The sequence below is a fragment of the Ochotona princeps genome, chromosome 11, assembly GCF_030435755.1.
Source record: "Ochotona princeps isolate mOchPri1 chromosome 11, mOchPri1.hap1, whole genome shotgun sequence".
NCBI classification, from domain to species: domain Eukaryota; kingdom Metazoa; phylum Chordata; class Mammalia; order Lagomorpha; family Ochotonidae; genus Ochotona; species Ochotona princeps.
In genome coordinates, this window is record NC_080842.1 from 47963800 (window position 1) to 47980932 (window position 17133).

At 40.8% G+C, this 17133-nt stretch overlaps 1 protein-coding gene across 9 annotated transcripts in view; it reads right to left on the reverse strand.

The window, feature by feature from the left end:
• Window positions 1–17133, reverse strand: part of LIMCH1 (LIM and calponin homology domains 1) — a 312362-nt gene that overhangs the window by 74687 nt on the left and 220542 nt on the right. For 5 of the 9 annotated variants that reach the window (XM_058670166.1, XM_058670159.1, XM_058670162.1 and 2 more), the window contains exons 4-7: window positions 14985–15091; window positions 11135–11165; window positions 9112–9222; window positions 2144–2339 (exon numbers count right to left, since the gene is read on the reverse strand). In XM_058670166.1, the coding sequence (XP_058526149.1) occupies window positions 2144–2339; window positions 9112–9222; window positions 11135–11165; window positions 14985–15091 (445 nt within the window). Of the gene's footprint in view, window positions 1–2143; window positions 2340–2685; window positions 2838–9111; window positions 9223–11134; window positions 11166–14984; window positions 15092–17133 lie in introns of those variants that run through there. The other 4 variants (XM_058670164.1, XM_058670161.1, XM_058670168.1 and 1 more) reach the window with 2 other exon arrangements.

Here is a 17133-nt window from a genome sequence, read left to right on the forward strand (position 1 = left end):
AAGTGGGTAACTCTGTAGCAAGACAGACTGGCAGAATTAACCGTGGAATCTGTAGAATCCTACCAGGCAGCTCTTAAACCATGAATAAGTCAGCAGACATCAATCATAATAAGAAAGCTTTCCACATGAGCCAATACACAGTTTAAGTATTTCCTGGGATGACTTTCCCTAATTATGAGTCCTAGGAAATACATTTTCAAGATTCAACTATATATATATATATATATATATATATATATATATATATTCTCCCAAATTTGGAAGTGTTTGTTAGGACTGGCAATCTCCTTGATTAGTATCATTAAAAAAAATAGCATAAACTCTTAAGAAAGAAACATTTGGCTGAAATCATGGGACTTTTTTTAAAGGCAAATTAAACAAATATGTTGTCTTTAAAAACCTCATTAGCTCTTGATTAGTTTATGGGAACATAAGCCTTAAGGTATCAGACTGATTGGTAAAATCTGTGTGTACAATGCTCTTCCATGAATGGTGTCTGGTAAAGCTAAATTTCATGTTCTTTAGATGAAGAAAATATTTGTCAAAAGGCTCTAGCTTATCAATCTTAATTGCTGCAAACTAACATGTGCCTCAATATATATTAGTATAATATTAGTAATCACCATCTCAAATCCCTTCAAGATGTGGTTCATCACAGATTCTGAACCCCTGGAAGCTTATGACAAAAAAATAGAGGGCATGTATTACCAGTTATAAAAAGACTAGCTTGAGGAAAATGCAATAAAGCACAATCAAAACAATATGGATGGAATAACTTGGTTAAATATGTTTTACAAAAGTAAGCCTATTTCTTCGGTCTGGTGAAGACTCAAGTGGATGGTAGGCTTGGCATTTCCCTTCTAGTATTGTGGGTGGTACAGAAAGATGTCATAAAATTTTAGAAATATTTTTCAAGAGACTCACAATGCAGCATGGAATTCTTTAGGGGTCATAGACTATGGGGCCCTGAGGCTAATCTATTTGCTGAAAAGTTTAAGTTCTCAACAAAAGCAATAGGGCAGTCATTCTAGAATAAAACACCCATTAGACCAAGAGAACACTGAGTAAATTAGGCTTAAGAGCATAACTTTGGGGCTTACTCTGTGAGTCTGATGTGGTCTTACTACTTCCTGGCAGCGATTTTTTTTTAATCATTTATAGTAGGGGCAATTCTTTCATTTATCCAAGGCTCATTAGTGAAACAAAGATAAGAAAAAGAGACACTTTGTGCTTAGTAATTATCTTGGGACCTGGATACATCTGTCCATCAAACATGTTAGTGGTCTTGAATTTCTCAGCCAAAAGCAATCTTCAAGCTACAAAGGTAATCTTGATCTCAGAGAGGAGGCTTATATCTAGGAACACTACCATCAATTAAACAATATATCTATTTAAAAGAAACAAACAAAAACTCCTCAACTTTCTGCGAGTTTGCACATGCAGAGCCAGGTCCTCATCTCTATCTAAAATTACTAAGGTACAAGACAATGAAAAAAGGCATTTGATTTATATGAGGTCCTCTGACTACACATTTTTGTAAAGAAAAATGATCATTCCTCAGAGGTGACATAAAATCCATGGGATTTCAATCAAACCCACAAGCAACAGGCAACCTTGGTTATACACTAGGCAGTAATGGCCACCTGCAGTGCACCGGCCCCTGTTCAGGCATCACAAGTTTCAGATTGCCAAAAATGTGCCAATTAAAGTGACAAGATTCCAGGCTTGAGAACATTCATAAGCGTGGATAGTGCATTTCCAGTTTGCTGGAAGTTGATCTATTTGCACTTGCACACAATGGTACTCACTCAAACATTTCCCTTCCTCCTACCCAGGGCACATAAGCCTCTGGCACACTATTTATGAGTTTATGGTCTACACAGAGTGCTAATTCACAGGGAGGAATGATGAGCCACATTTTCCAGTTGAAGATACCCTCACTGAGGCATTGCTTAACGACACTGCTTGCAAAGCCATCCCAAACCGAAAAGATCATGAAAAAACAGACATTTTACCCCTACCATTTTACAAACACTGGCACCCAGCAAATTCCACCTTCCCGATGCCCAGTGCTGCTCCAGGGACAATGTAGCCCTGTGTAGGCTAAGACTATGATTTGCAGCTTGTTAGGACAGCAACGTACCATCACTGCTTCCCCTGAGCACTACATCCGGAGAAGGTGTCTGCCTGGAGCGGGAGCCAAAAGAATCCAGGCTGTCGAAGGAGTCATCACGGCCGTGGCGAGGAGGAGAGAGGGAGTCGCTGCGCTCGGAATCCCAGCAGTCGATGTAGCCGCTGTCTCGGATACTCCGCTTGGGACTCTCAATGTCATCGGTCTCCTGTCCAGAAATAAGAAGAATGGATTACAGGTATCACTGCCCCAGAGCGCCTTCATTATCAGAAAGAATCAGGTTCCAGCCATCTCCCTGCCTCCCCAAATCCAGCCCATCTTGTCACTATGAAGAGCTTCTGGCAAACCGTTAGGGAATGGGTTATCCCCTACAGGTCACCATGGCATTCCTTGGCGCTTCTCTCCTGCACTTTCCCAAGCATTTCCCCAAGATGCTCCAGTAACTCATATTCTGAATAGTTAAAAAAAAAAAAGCAAAGAAATAAGAATAAAGGACCACACCGTTAGGATTTGCAAGAGCACAACAACAGACAAAAACAAAGCAGACCCTTCACCTTGCCCTGTCTCTCGGAGTCCATAGCAGCATGTCTGTCCTGGCAGCAAGCCGTGCAACTGCTCCCGTGTGCGCCGTCTGGCAAACGCCGGCAGCATTTGTTTCTGTAGCACTATCGGTCCTGCAGAAGCCTAGATGCGCACACTTCCCTATTCTGCTACCTTGGAGGAAAATTCCAGTTCTGAAAGGGAGCTGTCTTTCTGAGGCAAGAAGTTAAAAAAGGGGGGCGGGGAGAGGGAAGCAGTGAAAAATGTGCAAACGGCTTTTCCCAATGCCTCAGAAGAAACCAGGCATGCTCTTGCTCTCGGCCAGTACTTGGCGCTGGGGGAGCTGCAAGCACTTGTAGCTGACCCACATGTTCAGAGCAGGGAGAACAATGGCTGTCTTTGACAGCCCGTGATTATAAATTCTTTCCAGCACAAGCAGCACATACTAAAACACTGAAACCCCAGCAGAAGAAAGGTCAGTCAAAGCCGTCCTCACCCTTGTATTATAATAAAAGCCTTGTTCCCACCAGAGCCTTCGCCTTCATTACAATAGTGCCGGCTGACGAAAACAAAAATAACTCTGGTCACTCAAAGATAAACCTCACTTTAATATACCCCCAGGCTGTTGCTTAAGAGGAAGGCTGTGGGTGACTCTGCAAAGGCTGGGAAGTCACTAAGAAGACTTCCCAGAATACTTGCAAAGATCCCTGTCCCCTTCCCAACAAAGAGGAAAACAGAAAGAAATGTTCTCCTTGTTGGCGATTTTGGAGTCTGCTCAAGACCGCCTGAGAGCTCACCGGAGCCCACGCCTTTGCAGGAAGCACCTTTGCTGCCTGCCTCGGTCAATTATCTCCGGTTCCCTAGACCTGCTCCCAGCAGGAGGGATGGGGTCTGCCATTCACAAGGCACAGGCACATTTTGCATTAGGGGAATAGGTGAGAGTGTAAGGGCAGGGGCAGGATGCAGAGGAGACCCCTGCAGGCTCTGCAGTGAGGGTCTCTGAATGCTCCTGAAAAAGTTGTTCTCAAGTGGCTTCTATGAGTACAGCTGAGCTGACCCTCCAGAGAAAGGCAGGCACTCGCACTATGAAAATTATGGTGAATTACTTGCAGGTCAAAAGTTAACCAGGACCTGAACAAATGTCAGGCTTCACCAGCTGGGAAAGGAGGAGAAAGGAGGAGTTCAGGATTTACTGCAAAGTCTGGAACAAAATTACAAGAAATGATCTGGGATTTATCTACCAAGAACACACCAAATGGTTAAAAATGTGAAGACCATTTTTATTGAACACTCAGTAGGTGTCCGGGGTTTACCTGATGCATTTTAAACATTGTGTTATCTGATCCTCACAACACCCAATGTTGTGTTAACACTCTCCTTATTTTACAGAAGAGAAAAATTAGGATGGGGGCGGTTAAATGACACAGCAAGTAGCAAAGCTGTGACTCCAATGCAAGACTCTCTCCATATTCCAAATGGTAAACTAAGTCCTTTTTGGGTTACGTCCAGCTGTGGCCACCAGTATCTTCTCCTCCACGTACTGGACACACACTATGTCCTTATCCTGTGCACGATGCTACCTTGGCCTCAGACTTCTGGCTCAATGCCTTTAAAATGTCAAGATCATTGTACTCTAAATACCACAAAAAAAAAAGAAGTTAAAGGAAATGGTTAAGAGCATGTTTTTGGAAACAAGACAGAACCCTGGCTGCGTTTCTTGTTAGCTGTATGACCTTAGGCAAGAGATTCCACCTTGCTGGAACTCATCTATAAGATAGAGCTAATAACAACATCCATCTCTCAGGGTTGCTGGGCAAGGTTACATGTGCTAATACAGGAAGAGCTTTCAGAAAAGTGCAAGATGCAGAACAAGTACTCTAAAACTATCAGCTGTGGTTATAATTACTACCAGTTGCTCACTCAGGTAGGTGAATTTCAATAGGTAAATCACATAGCACTTGTGAATGTAGTTAATGGCACAACTTCACCCCCATCCTCATTCTCCATTGTACTCTAGATCTGGGGACCTTGGATCTAGTTCTCTATCAGAGCATGCTGATATACAGGGAGCTGGACCACTGGTCACTTGTGGATGTGACACACCTATAGACTGCTTGGTGCAATATTATCAAGTAGTATTTTCAAGGGAACAGCCCAAATGTTTTCCTCCCCCTTCCTCTCGAAACCACAGATGACGACAAAGGAAGAAAGAGAAAGTCAACATGCCTGCCAGAGCTTCAGCTGTTGTCTCATAGTTAGTTATGGGAAAGATACACAAAACAGCCATTATATTCCTGACTGTGAAGAGAGAGAATGGTGAAACCCTGCATCAAGTGTGTGACAATCAGGTGCTGTGGTTGTCCTTGGTTAAGTCAACCCTCCCGCCTCTACCACCCAAACACTACCTCAGGACCCAGTGGTGAAGTTGAGGCCATGGCTTCTACTGGGACTAAAGAAATGGACATTAGAGACAGGTGGACAATTTGTCCAGCTTTTTTCAAGCCACCACATTTACTTAGTATTATTGTTGTTGTTGTTGTTGTTGAGCTTTAGTGAGAAAGGAGAAGATCTCTGTATGACGACACAAAGGCCAGCAGAGCCTCAAGTCTGTTATTGTGGAAGCTAATGACATCATCTGGACTTCTTACTGAGTAGTCCAGTAGCTTTCTGTCTTTACAACAGAGAGCATTCCCAGGATGGAAGATAAGATTCAGATCAGTTCCTTGTGCTAACTGCTTGTTGTTCTTGTAGAAGTGTGTTAGTGAACTACTAGCTTCTGAGAACTTTTTGAATTATTCTACTCATCTGTCTCCTTCTTATCCTCTTTTTCATAGATAATGAGAACCAGCTAGGATTGATGCACGGCTTACGGCCTCCAAAAAATCCAGATGCCTGTTTAACCACTCAACATTCTCTGCTTCCTTTGTGATTTATAGGGCAGCTATACCTATTCTGGAGTGGCTCAGGGTTCTACTTCCCCTGTATGATCACTCATGCTTCATCCACCACCATTCCATAACTCTTTCTTGAACATCTTTTACGTGGCAGGCACTGTTCTAGTCTTGGGGGCAAAATATTGTGCAAAAATTCACAAGTATTCTGCCCTTATGAGCCTTAGGTTCTACTAGGAAAAACAAAAACAAAGAACATACAATACAATGTCAGGTGATAAGCATCATGAAAACAAAACAAAACAAAACAAAAAACAAGGCAGGTTGAGAGACTAGCAGCTGACAGTAGTTTCCAGGTGAGACACAGTCTTGCATTTGGCTGCCCATCATGTTTTCTCCTCTTTGTCCCTTCTAGAAGGATGTCCTTTATCTCCTGAAAAGGGGCCGACCATGAGAGCCCCTCTGATCCTAGGATCTAGTTCAGGAGTTGGACTCACATGGACCAGGGTACATTGTTAGAAACTGTATACTTTGGGCTAAGGGAGAAGTACTTCCTGCCCTCTGAGAGCAAGTCGCTAGAAGCAAGTGATGCTGGGGATACTACTGGTTGTTTCTTGCTGGAAGGGAATGCTTGCCCATAGGAGGAAAGAATGGATACAAGCAGAGATCAGAAGAGAACAGAGCAAGATGCAAGGAGACAGAACCTACACAGTCGACTTTCTAGTTTCAGTCCTTGAGATCTCTAGACACCCCAACCTCCATGGCTCTCACATCAATCTCAGGATTTTTCCAGAACTCCTCCTTGTTGAGCTTCAATGACCTCCTCTTTGGGAGGCTTTCCCTGACATATCAAGTCAGAGTAAAAGGTCACAGTCTCTGTGTTTGCAGAGATCCTTGGACCCTAGGACTACAGTATCAATCTATGCATACCCTCCTATCTGCCAAACTAAAGCTAAGGGCTCTGCATGCTTATCTATGATATATACAATTTGATAAGTTACACCATAACTAATACTTTTTATGCATATTTCTCCCACTAGAAAAAATACCATAAAAACAACTTCTGGCTAATCTCCTTGGCAAAAGGGAAAACTTTCATTTCAAACTTTTTTCAACTTGTGTATGCAGAAATTCCAGTTGTCCCTCAGTAGTTGTTCGACACTGCTCTCTAGTGAAAACAGCCATACATTTTAGCTGAATTAAAGTCAACTTTGTCTTTTCCTGTAGCTTGGTGTGGATATGTGACCCAGTTCAAGTTAGTAAGATATAAGCAGGGGTTGCTTTAGTCTACTTTTTGCTGCTATTAACAGAAAACCACAGACAGGGCCATTCACAAAGAGGTGGATGTGTCAGAGTTCTGTAAGCAGGATGTCCAAGACCGAAGGGCAGCATGGAGTGAGGGTCTTTTGCTGTCTCCATCCCACGGCGAGAGAGCTCAATTTTAACCCAAAGCTCCTCATTGCCTAACTAACACCTCTTCATGGTACCACCTCCTAATACTGTCACAATATTTGCACTGGTTGCTATGACAGCTACATTACAGCTGGAATTTTGGAGGAGACGTCCAAACCACAGTACAAGCATAGGATCTAACTTCCCAGAAGCGTGCATAAAGGGAAGAGATAGGCCCTTCTCCCTCGTTCCTCTTTCTTCCTGGCTTGAATAGGATATGACAACTAAAGCCTAAACATACACCTTGGGCTGGCAAGTGAGAAGATGAAAGCTGAGGATGGTGGCACAAATGCACTGAGTCTAGAGTGTCTGATGAGAAGACCAGTCCTGTACTTTTCACATCTACAACTCATTTCTGTGAGTTAGAAATAAAATTCTACTGTATTTTTTTAAACGATTTTCAATCTCTCACATTTTCCAGCTGAATGCAATCCTAACTGATAAAATGAGAAAATACACATTACAAAGCTGTGATTTCCAGGAGCATGCTTGAACCAAGCAGCAAAGGTCATTAAGTCAGTCACTGTACCTAGAGAGATGCGGAAGTCCCATTCCTGGTCTCTTCAATTAAGAGCCACACTTTGTCCAGTGACACTCATTACTCCTTCATGCCCTGCCTGGGTATCTACATTTATTGAAAAGGGTAGCAGCTATGAGCAAGCAGTCCTTCCCAGGCAGTTGAAGCAACAAACCCACAGTAGAAAGGGAGGTAAGGAAAGTCGGAGAAGCCAATGGCTGCGCATGCTACAGAGGAGCCTGACAGGAGGGGAGGATCGTCACTAATGAGTACAAGCCTGGCCCCAACAGATTGTGAGCTAAAGCTCTCAAAAAACAGTTTGAAAAGATGACTCAGCCAGTATTAATCAAATCCACATCTAATATAAAAACAATAAACATTTAGACTTCCCAAATCCAGACTGGAACTTACATCTGTCATTACTCTTAAGAATAGATCTGATGAAAAATTAAAGGAAAAGTAAGAACTAAGTCTAAGAACCAACATGTTTTGCTTAATTGTGTGGGTGAGTTTATTTTATTTTGAAAAGAATTTGGCCTAAAGGACTTCCTTTATACAAGTACCAATCCATATAAGAACTGTGTCCATTTAAAAATACATGAGCCAGACTGGTTCTGGCCAAATGTGTAGAACTATGAGGCCCATTAGCTTTACTTTAAGGAAAGGAGAATAAATCACCAGAAAGTTGGAATCAATTTTCACTTTCAATATTAAAAAAAAATTGTAAAGCAATGAGCAACTCTCAGTGAGGCTGCATCAGCTCATTCCACTTGAGAGGCAAGAAGACAAGCTGGGTCTCAGACACTTGTGCTGTAACCCAGGTCTTACCCCAGACATGTGGATGCTGCCAAAAGGCAAGTCTCACTTGTCCAGCAAGGCTGCTCTGGGGTGAAATGACCTGCTACTCTCTACTGTTTATGTATATTTCTGAACCTTCCAAAGGGACACCCAGGTAGAGACGCACAACTTGTATCTTGGACAAACTTACCTTGAGTCAGTCTTTTCCAAAGTCAAACAAACCAAGCTCTTAATAATGCACCAAATAGTTTTCAGATTCCCAGGTTACTCATTTGTGATAGCCATAAAAGGCATATGTTATAAGAAAATAAGAAGAAAGCTTCTAATTAAGGAGAATCTACACAGGGTAGATGCTGAGGGAAAAACTTGGCTGGCATTATCTCACCCACACCAAGGCTTAGATGGGTAAGCAAAATGACCTTTAGGACAAAAGTGCAGAGCAAGTCTTCATTTCTGTACAATACTGCACTGTTTCCTTCAAGCATTATTCCCCCAAGAAAACAAGCACTTGGCTCCTTGGTATCCAAAGCCACATCCTGACAGACTGAATTTGCTCCATTGGATGGAGCTCAGAGCTCCCAGTCTCCAAAGCGTGCAACTGCTCAGATAAGTATGAGCTGCATGAGGCCAAGATATCCTTGATTAGACCAGCAGTCCATTCCTGAGTGCCGGACATCTCGGGCCTATAGAATTATACCATGCAATAATCCTACAAACAAGGAAATGTGTTCTTTTCCCACTCTGTCTAAATCTCCTGGGACCAGGAAGAAAAGCCAAGTTACCTTTCTCATCTGAGCCAACAAGCCTTCAAACTCCTTCAAGTTCAGAGTAGTTCCGCTGTAGGATGTGTAGCTATTTGCAGCCTTTCCCAGCCAATAAATGGTGACTAGTACCTGTGGAATAGAACAATGCACAGGGTAGGAGAATTTTCCCTCAAGAATGGTGTCTCAAATGAAGGATTCAGAAGTGCTCCATTAAGAGGAAAGCTGGAAGGACAGAATGTACAGCTGACTGACAAAGTCACTCTTCATGACGTATCCATTAGATGTTAAATCATTTGACGAAGAACCACTGTGGTCTCGCTCAACCAAACATGACTCAGTTGTGATAATAAGACTGCAGTTTTTAGAGTCAGTAGATGATGGGGAAGTCGACCTTTATGGGCAGGAAGGGAAAAAAATAAGTCCTCCAAAATGATTTTCAGGTGGTGATGTTTCCACAGGCTGTGACAGTTCTTAGGAACGTCACATGACTCAGACAGGCAATGCAAGAGAAGGTCAACTCCTTTTGAGAGGGGCACATTTGCAGGTCCAGCATCTCTGCTGTAGGCTACAGAGTTTTTGCTAAGCCCGTGGTAAAACTCCCCAAGGAGTGATAAAGGTTCCCAGCAGTTGATCAACATCATAGAACTAATTAAGAAAAGGCAATGCACTAGCAATATCATCTGCAGATACTCAACTTTGGGGCATTGATTCTCATGGATTAAGATGGGAGGTTTGTAGTTCTAACAAGGTGGCTTGGATATAGAGAGAATGCCTATGCATCTGAGGCTAAGGTCTTGAGTGAATTTTGCTTACTTTCCAAAGAGACTGTCCTCAAAGGCAGATGTTTTTTTACACCAGTGTTCCCATAAAACCCAGCAGGAGTTGGCTGAAGATGAGCTCCTTAAAAAATGAATTATGGTGATCTGAGGCCTATATAAAATCTCAGACTATTATTTAATGTTCACATTGTTTCACTGCTTGGAGCAGGCTGGGGTGTACTTATTGTACCTCCCTCTCTTTGGTAGGCCAGAAACTGCTTTGGACAACAAGATACAGATGTGTGGTTCCAGCTGGCAACAGGCCCCAAATATGGTTATGTGCATCAGTGCTAGGATATGATTCTGTTTCCTACCTTGGTGGGAAAATTTTACTTTATGAATCCTTCAAAACTTCCAGAAAGACTTTTTAAGCTAAATGCCTACAAATAAATTTCCAGAGAACAGATTAATTCCAAGTGTCAGGACAGGACATTAACAAGGACTATAAAACAACGAATATGTATTAAGAGTGTGAGACTTGATGGAAGAAGGGAAGATAGGCTGTGCTGGGTTTTAAATTATGGGTTTTTATCTTGGCTTAAAATTTAATAATGAAAAATGGTGTATTCTTCTAGTTGGACAAAGGAAGACAAAGACAATAAGAATCAATCAAATACGCTAGGATCTGGTAAATTTTTAAAAAAAGATCACAGCCAATTTTTCTGTTTTTGAGAAGGCCTGATTCTTACATTGTTCGCTTTCAATTGTAAATCAAAGAGCGTTAATGTACTTGCTGTTTGAAAATAAGATATAATACCAAAAACTGACATGAGAAGATAGTAGTAAGATACAAAATATTAATAGGAAAATAGTACAGGCCAATGGCAGTCAATGCTACCAACATTATGTTGCTGGTTCCCTAAAACTCTTTGCCCAACTGACTAATTTAATACTCCCCTCTGGACCTACAAAATGGAAAAGGGTTCATGTTCATGTTGTAAATGATCATTTGTGCTTCAGGAACTGAAGCAGAGACAGAGTACACACATTTATTTGTTAATTTCCGAATCCAGCCCTTACATGACTAAAGGGAAACCCTCCAAAGGGATGATTTTCATGTCTGTCACAGTCATTAATTATCCTAACAGAGACAAATGTCTCTGATTCCAGAAAGGACTCTGACTAGCAGTGCATTCGGGAGGCATTGAACTTCACTAAATTTTACATTGGAATCATCAAAGTCAGAAGGATATGAGTTTGGAAAGTCAAGTTCAAATACTTACATTTCTCAGCTTCCGACTGCAATCGAGGCTCCTAAATAAACAAAAGGAACAGAAATTCCGGTCAGTATAACATTCTCTCCAGGATGATCTCTCCTTAAACACCTCCAAGGTGACCTTGACATTCAGTGACTGAGACCTCAGCTTGGTGATTTGAGGCACTGAACAAAACTATTTAGAAAGTGAAATGCAGAAAGAAATAGAAAGTTGTTATATTATTAGCTACCTCTTACAACTTTAAAGAAATTTGACTCAAAAGATGAAAACAAAAAGAAAATCTATGGAAGTTTAAAATTTTTTTTTAAAAATTTATTTATTTTTATTACAAAGTCAGATATACAGAAAGGAGGAGGGACAGAGAGGAAGATCTTCCATCTGATGATTCACTCCCCAAGTAACCACAATGGTCACCGCCGTGCTGATCCAGAGCCAGGAGTCAGGAACTTCCTACAGGTCTCCCATGTGGGTGCAGGGTCCCAAGGCTTTGGGTTGTCCTTGACTGCTTTCCTAGGCCACAAGCAGGGAGCTTGATGGGAAATGGAGCTGCCGGGAACTAGAACCGGCACCCATATGGGATCCCCGGTGCATTCAAGGTGAGGACTTTAGCCGCTAGGCCATGCCGCCGGGCCGAGAAGTTTTAAAATTTTTATGAGAAACAAATTTGGAATAGGGAACATGAAAATAAAATCTCATGAACTAAAACCGTGATTCAGTGATAAAATCATACCGTGGCCATGGAAGATGCTCATAAAATATCTGCTGAATGATTTCTTCATAACAGCCAATTCCGTGGAAATACTTGTAAGGTTTTACAGAGACACACAGTAGGGAGCTGACTCATGTCCTTCCCGCATTTTCGGCCAATCACTGTGACTCCCTGCAATGGTCCTTGTTGAGTACCCTTCCTTAGCTATGCTTTCAGCTCCCATCAAGGTCGTTTGGCATCCATTCCGGGTAGAGTTCACATAATGATTTACGCAGGCAACAATCATTTGCAGATTTCCCTTTTTGTTTTTGTCGAATCAAGCTAATTCTCCAATTTGTAAAAAATTATCCACTATAAAAGCTAAAATAAAGAGTATTTTTTAAAAAAACAGATAATTTTAGAAAAGCACCCAAATTTCCTCTATGGAACCCACTGCTGTATCTTACTGCTTATGTTATTCACCGGGGTCCTGGAGTGCTTTTCACCTCTGCTGATTTCTGCTCAACTTTCAGGGGGAAGAGAACAGAGAAATACCAGTTTCATTTCTGTTAGCTGCAAAATCTACATATGCTAAGCATGGATCCTTCTTCATTGACAAGTGAAGCCAGCATGAACTTACTAAAAACTTGCGAAGCAGGGAGCTCATTCCATGCTCCATGCTTCATTAAAGCTAGAAATAGCAACTTCCTAAGTACTATATGAATTTAATCATAAGATTCTTCTTGCCCTTTTAAATAATCATACAGTGTAGCAACTTCTCTATAATCATTCTATGGTGAGCATCCTACCATATTGGTGGGCAGCCTCTCTTCCCACACCTACTTTTCTTCATTACCCATTACACACAGCTACTTTGTTTCTTCTTTTAAACATCAAGCTTGGTCCTCTTGTCCAGGCTTAGTTCCTGTTCTTACTCTGACTTAAATGCGCTACAGATCTTCACATGGCTCCTTCTTGGTTTCTGTTTATATCTCAGAAATGCCACTGTTCAGAGAGGCCGTCTTGACCACTTCTGGACTGGTCACTGTTTTTCACATCATCCTGTTTTTCTTTCTCCTCAGCACTTGGCACTCCCTGTGACTATCCTCTTTGTGAATGTGCTTGCCTCTCTGATGTTGGAGTGTGACTTGCCTATGGGGTAAGGGTTGATTATTTCGTTCACTCCATTTGGAAAGCATCTCACACGGGATAAAGTGAAGAAAAAGTATTATCTGCAGAAAATAATGCTCAAGTAAAGGAAAAAATTTAAAGGAAAGAAAATGAGGAAAGGAACTGTGAAGAGCAATGAGATGGAAAGATGGAACAAAGGAGAGACAAGGAGAGAGAAAGGAAGGAAAGGTCCTAAGAACAGGAAAAGAAGATGATGAATAAGCAGTGAGACACGATGGTGTCCTGGGTCATTGGCCTAGTGGACCTTTCCCCCTTCAGGTTGTTTTCTGTGTCTTTGAATTAAAGTGTCCTTCTTCAGAAGTTAGATCTACACTGAGCAAAAATTAGCTAGAATCACACCTGCAATAACGTGCCATTTATAGGTGATGGCACAGAAATTCATTGTAGGAAGAGAATTCAACCAGATCTGACAACAGCAGACCCCGGGCTGCACACCTTATTACCTGATGACCAATTTTTTTTTTTTTTTTTTTTTTTTTTTTGTAGAAAAGCAATGAAGTTGACAAGATCTGTAAATTTCAAAAACCAAAGTTGTCCTGGTTTAGTAACAGAGTGCTATACAGTGGCTCTGAAAAATCAACACAGGTACTGACATGTCGAAGTGAACTTCCCTGCACCTTCCCAGTGATATGTGTGTGACTGATTATTGACCGCAATGTTGTGCAGTACTATTGTTTCTGGTCATTTGCCACTCAGGTGAAACCGCGAAAGTGAGATGAGGCAGAACGAAAAACAATTTCCTAAGAGGAACAATGATTTATGGAGGCAGCAGTTAGGAGCAGGAATAAATGGAGCGTGTGATGTCTGAGATGAGGTTTATAGCAGTTTCCTAATTTTTGTTCTTTTTTCACTTAACTGAATTTTTTTCCATGGGAAATATTAAAGAATGCCACATTGACAACAGGAAAGTGATTCTGGATAACCAATCATGGCAGACTCTTACTTGTTCTAAGTCATAAAATCCAACATATACTGCCAACTTCGTTTAATTCAGTGGTTTTCATTTCAGTTTTCCTTATTATATATATTTTCCTAAATAAAGATCTGCAAATAATATAAAGTTAATGGTTCTAAATTTTGGCTTTTCTCTTTTCAATTCTTCCATTATAAAATGACCCCAAAAGAAATCAAAAGGAGAAAAGCTGCCAGTCCACAGGCCCAATCTACACAATTAAGCTTGTTACTAAGCTATAGTCATGCCAAGTATTAATTAAGTAAAGTGGAAAATGTTTTATAGGAAATTGGTAAGGTCTAAGGCACTCCTAAAAAGTCCTCTCTGCCATCTCGAAAGGACATTTCTTCTCATTACCTTGGACACCAGTTATTTCTTTACACAGAACACTCTGCCTTTTCTTTCACTATGACATTTGGCTCCAAGAATTCTTTGGCTGCCAATGTACCTTGCTGAGTAGATACAGTCAACACATGGCCAAAGAGCCAGTGATCCATCTCCAAAGAACTTGATCACTGACACAGGAGAAAACAGTTGCAACTGTAAATAAAGATGCAATTTTCCCATCGTCTTATGCCTTCCCTGCATAATAAGCAGAGTTCAGATCTGTTTACCTAGTTTGTGGTCTTCCCAGAGCCTATTCAAACATCCAATTGGAGCCAAGAAAAGGGTTTTCTTGTAACACACACACACACACACACACATACACACACACACACACAGATTCTGTGCATATTCTTGCTTTAGTTTCCATCAAGCTTCACTTAGCACTTCTTTCTTAACATTCCGGTTCTCCATGCCTGAATTTTACATTTGAAAAAAATAACATTTCATGATGATACAAGTTATTTCCAGAGGGAAGGCTGATGTTTGTTTTGGAAAACTTGATTTTTTTTTACCTTCTTAGTGTTGTCTTATTAGACATCCCAGTTCTCTGCCTCTTAGGACTTCATAATATCATTCACACAGTTTATAAATCAAGCCACAAAGGAGCTTTCCTTAAGCATAAATCATGTATTACTTACTTGACTGTTACTCTGTTAGATGTGTCCTGGAGGTCACTTGGGTCAAACAGTTGAGACTCTTTAAGGCCTAGCTCTTTACAGCCTCTCAGGAATAAGATAATATTGTCCTGAAAAGAAGAAAAGAAATTCATGTCTGTATTAGTTTATTTTATGAACTAGCTCCTCCCCTTCAATTGTCTAAATTGTAGCAGGGCTGCCAGGCATTAAGGAAGCAAGGGTCAGTTCTAAATCTTGGCTTGTTGCAAAACAAAATTATACATTGTTAGGAAATGTCTGAGTAAACAGACACTTCAGACTTCCAAACCCACAGGCACGCCAAGTTGTTTTTTTTCCCCCTTTAGCTTGACACATTTGTATAAAAGTGAAAATAAAAACAGCATCATTTGGAGGGAGTGATACTTTAAAAAAAATCCAGATATTTCCACTATTTCTTCAAAAGGTTTTGCTAGACTCACTCAAATTGACATCTTAAAAAATAGGTTTTGATACTCAGAAGTTTTTCTCAACCTCACCAAATTTCCCTAGTTAATAGATCTTCTAAAAGAAATCACTTAATTAACTTATATCTTTTATGTATCCTTTGTGGTTTTTGACTGAAATCATTTTTGTGGACTATAAACTAAATTATATATAAAAACAATAGATTTATTAGAATCATAATATGAGGGTCACATGTGGGTGTGTATTTGATATGGAAACTTATAAATGGTGAGGAGTAAAAGCAAAACAAGTGCATACAAAATTTATTATTTGCATATTTATGAGCACATATTGATATGAGAATCACTACAATGAAATATTACTAAAAACTGAAAAAATTTGTTTAATATATGAATAAAAGCTCATGAATGAAGTTTTTTTTTAAAAAAGACTTTCTTTTAAACTTTATCCACTCTTTTTAAAAGATTTATTTTAACATCGATTCAAAAGACAGAGTGGAGCTGGGGGCAAAGATGTTCTGACCACTGGTTCATTCTTCAAATGGCCGAAAAACCCAGAATTCTGTACAGATCTTTTGTGTTGGTAGAAGGCACCCCAGTAGTTGAAGCCAAATATGTTTTTCCAAATGCATTTGTTGTATCAGAAGCAGAATCACCAGGACTCAGACTGGCACTGAACACAAGATGCTAGCTCACCACACTGCACCACAACATGATTTACTATTTTATTGTATACTACCTACTCACCATTATGATATAAATCACTATGCAGCATTATTCATGATCATTATTACTACACTATTTATACCATTTATTCACTGTTTTTAAGTCAAGAAAGAGGTTATGAGGCTTCTGCTACCAAAGAAGATTTGGGAAGCTGTGTGAAACATCTAACATCCTTAGTTTACACTCATGGAGTATTTGCCAAGGGGCTGGGATGGTCTCTTTTAATCTCAAAACAGCCATGTGAAGCAGCTACTCTTATCATCTTCATCTTACAAATGAGCAGTTGGAGCCTGCTCTCAGTGGACACACGGATCGAAATGAGGCTCCTCCAGATATGAAAGTTCAGGTTCAAACAGACATGATGCCCTTTCCCACCTCTGCACATTTCCAGGTGCTTCATTCTTTTCCAGTCTTCCTGACATTTTCATTGTAATTCTTATTGTTGTTACCTTTTCTTCTTATGTTTTCTTCCCTTCCTCCCACAACCACACACATCCTCACATTCATGTGCCCCATCCTTTCCTTAAGCATTTAGCTCTGAGTCTTGGAAGGCACTACTGGTTTTAGCCCTTGGATAATTGTGAAGACATCATGCTCAAAAAGGCGTGCACCTGTTGCACAACTCCACATTTCTTAAGAAGCAAGCAATCCCCTTCAATCCTGACTAAAGCAACCCCAAACCAAAGGTGGTAGTTAGCACAGACCTTCTGGGCAATCTCGCTGAGGGTTTTCTTTGGATCTTTGTGACTGGCCTGTAACTCTGGGTGCTTCCTTTCAGAGAAAAGCAAAGAGGAAATGTTGGTGCTCTCTATGAGAGACCACAATAAAGGATAGAACTGGTGACCATAAGCTTCTTAAGAGGCTCATGATTGTGGCACTCCGGAGGCTCAGGAAAAACCATGAGGTGAGATGCTCTGCCCACATGCACAGCCAGATGCTCAGCTGCACCCTTGAGTGCTATGCTCCATTCAGCAGTGTTCCAA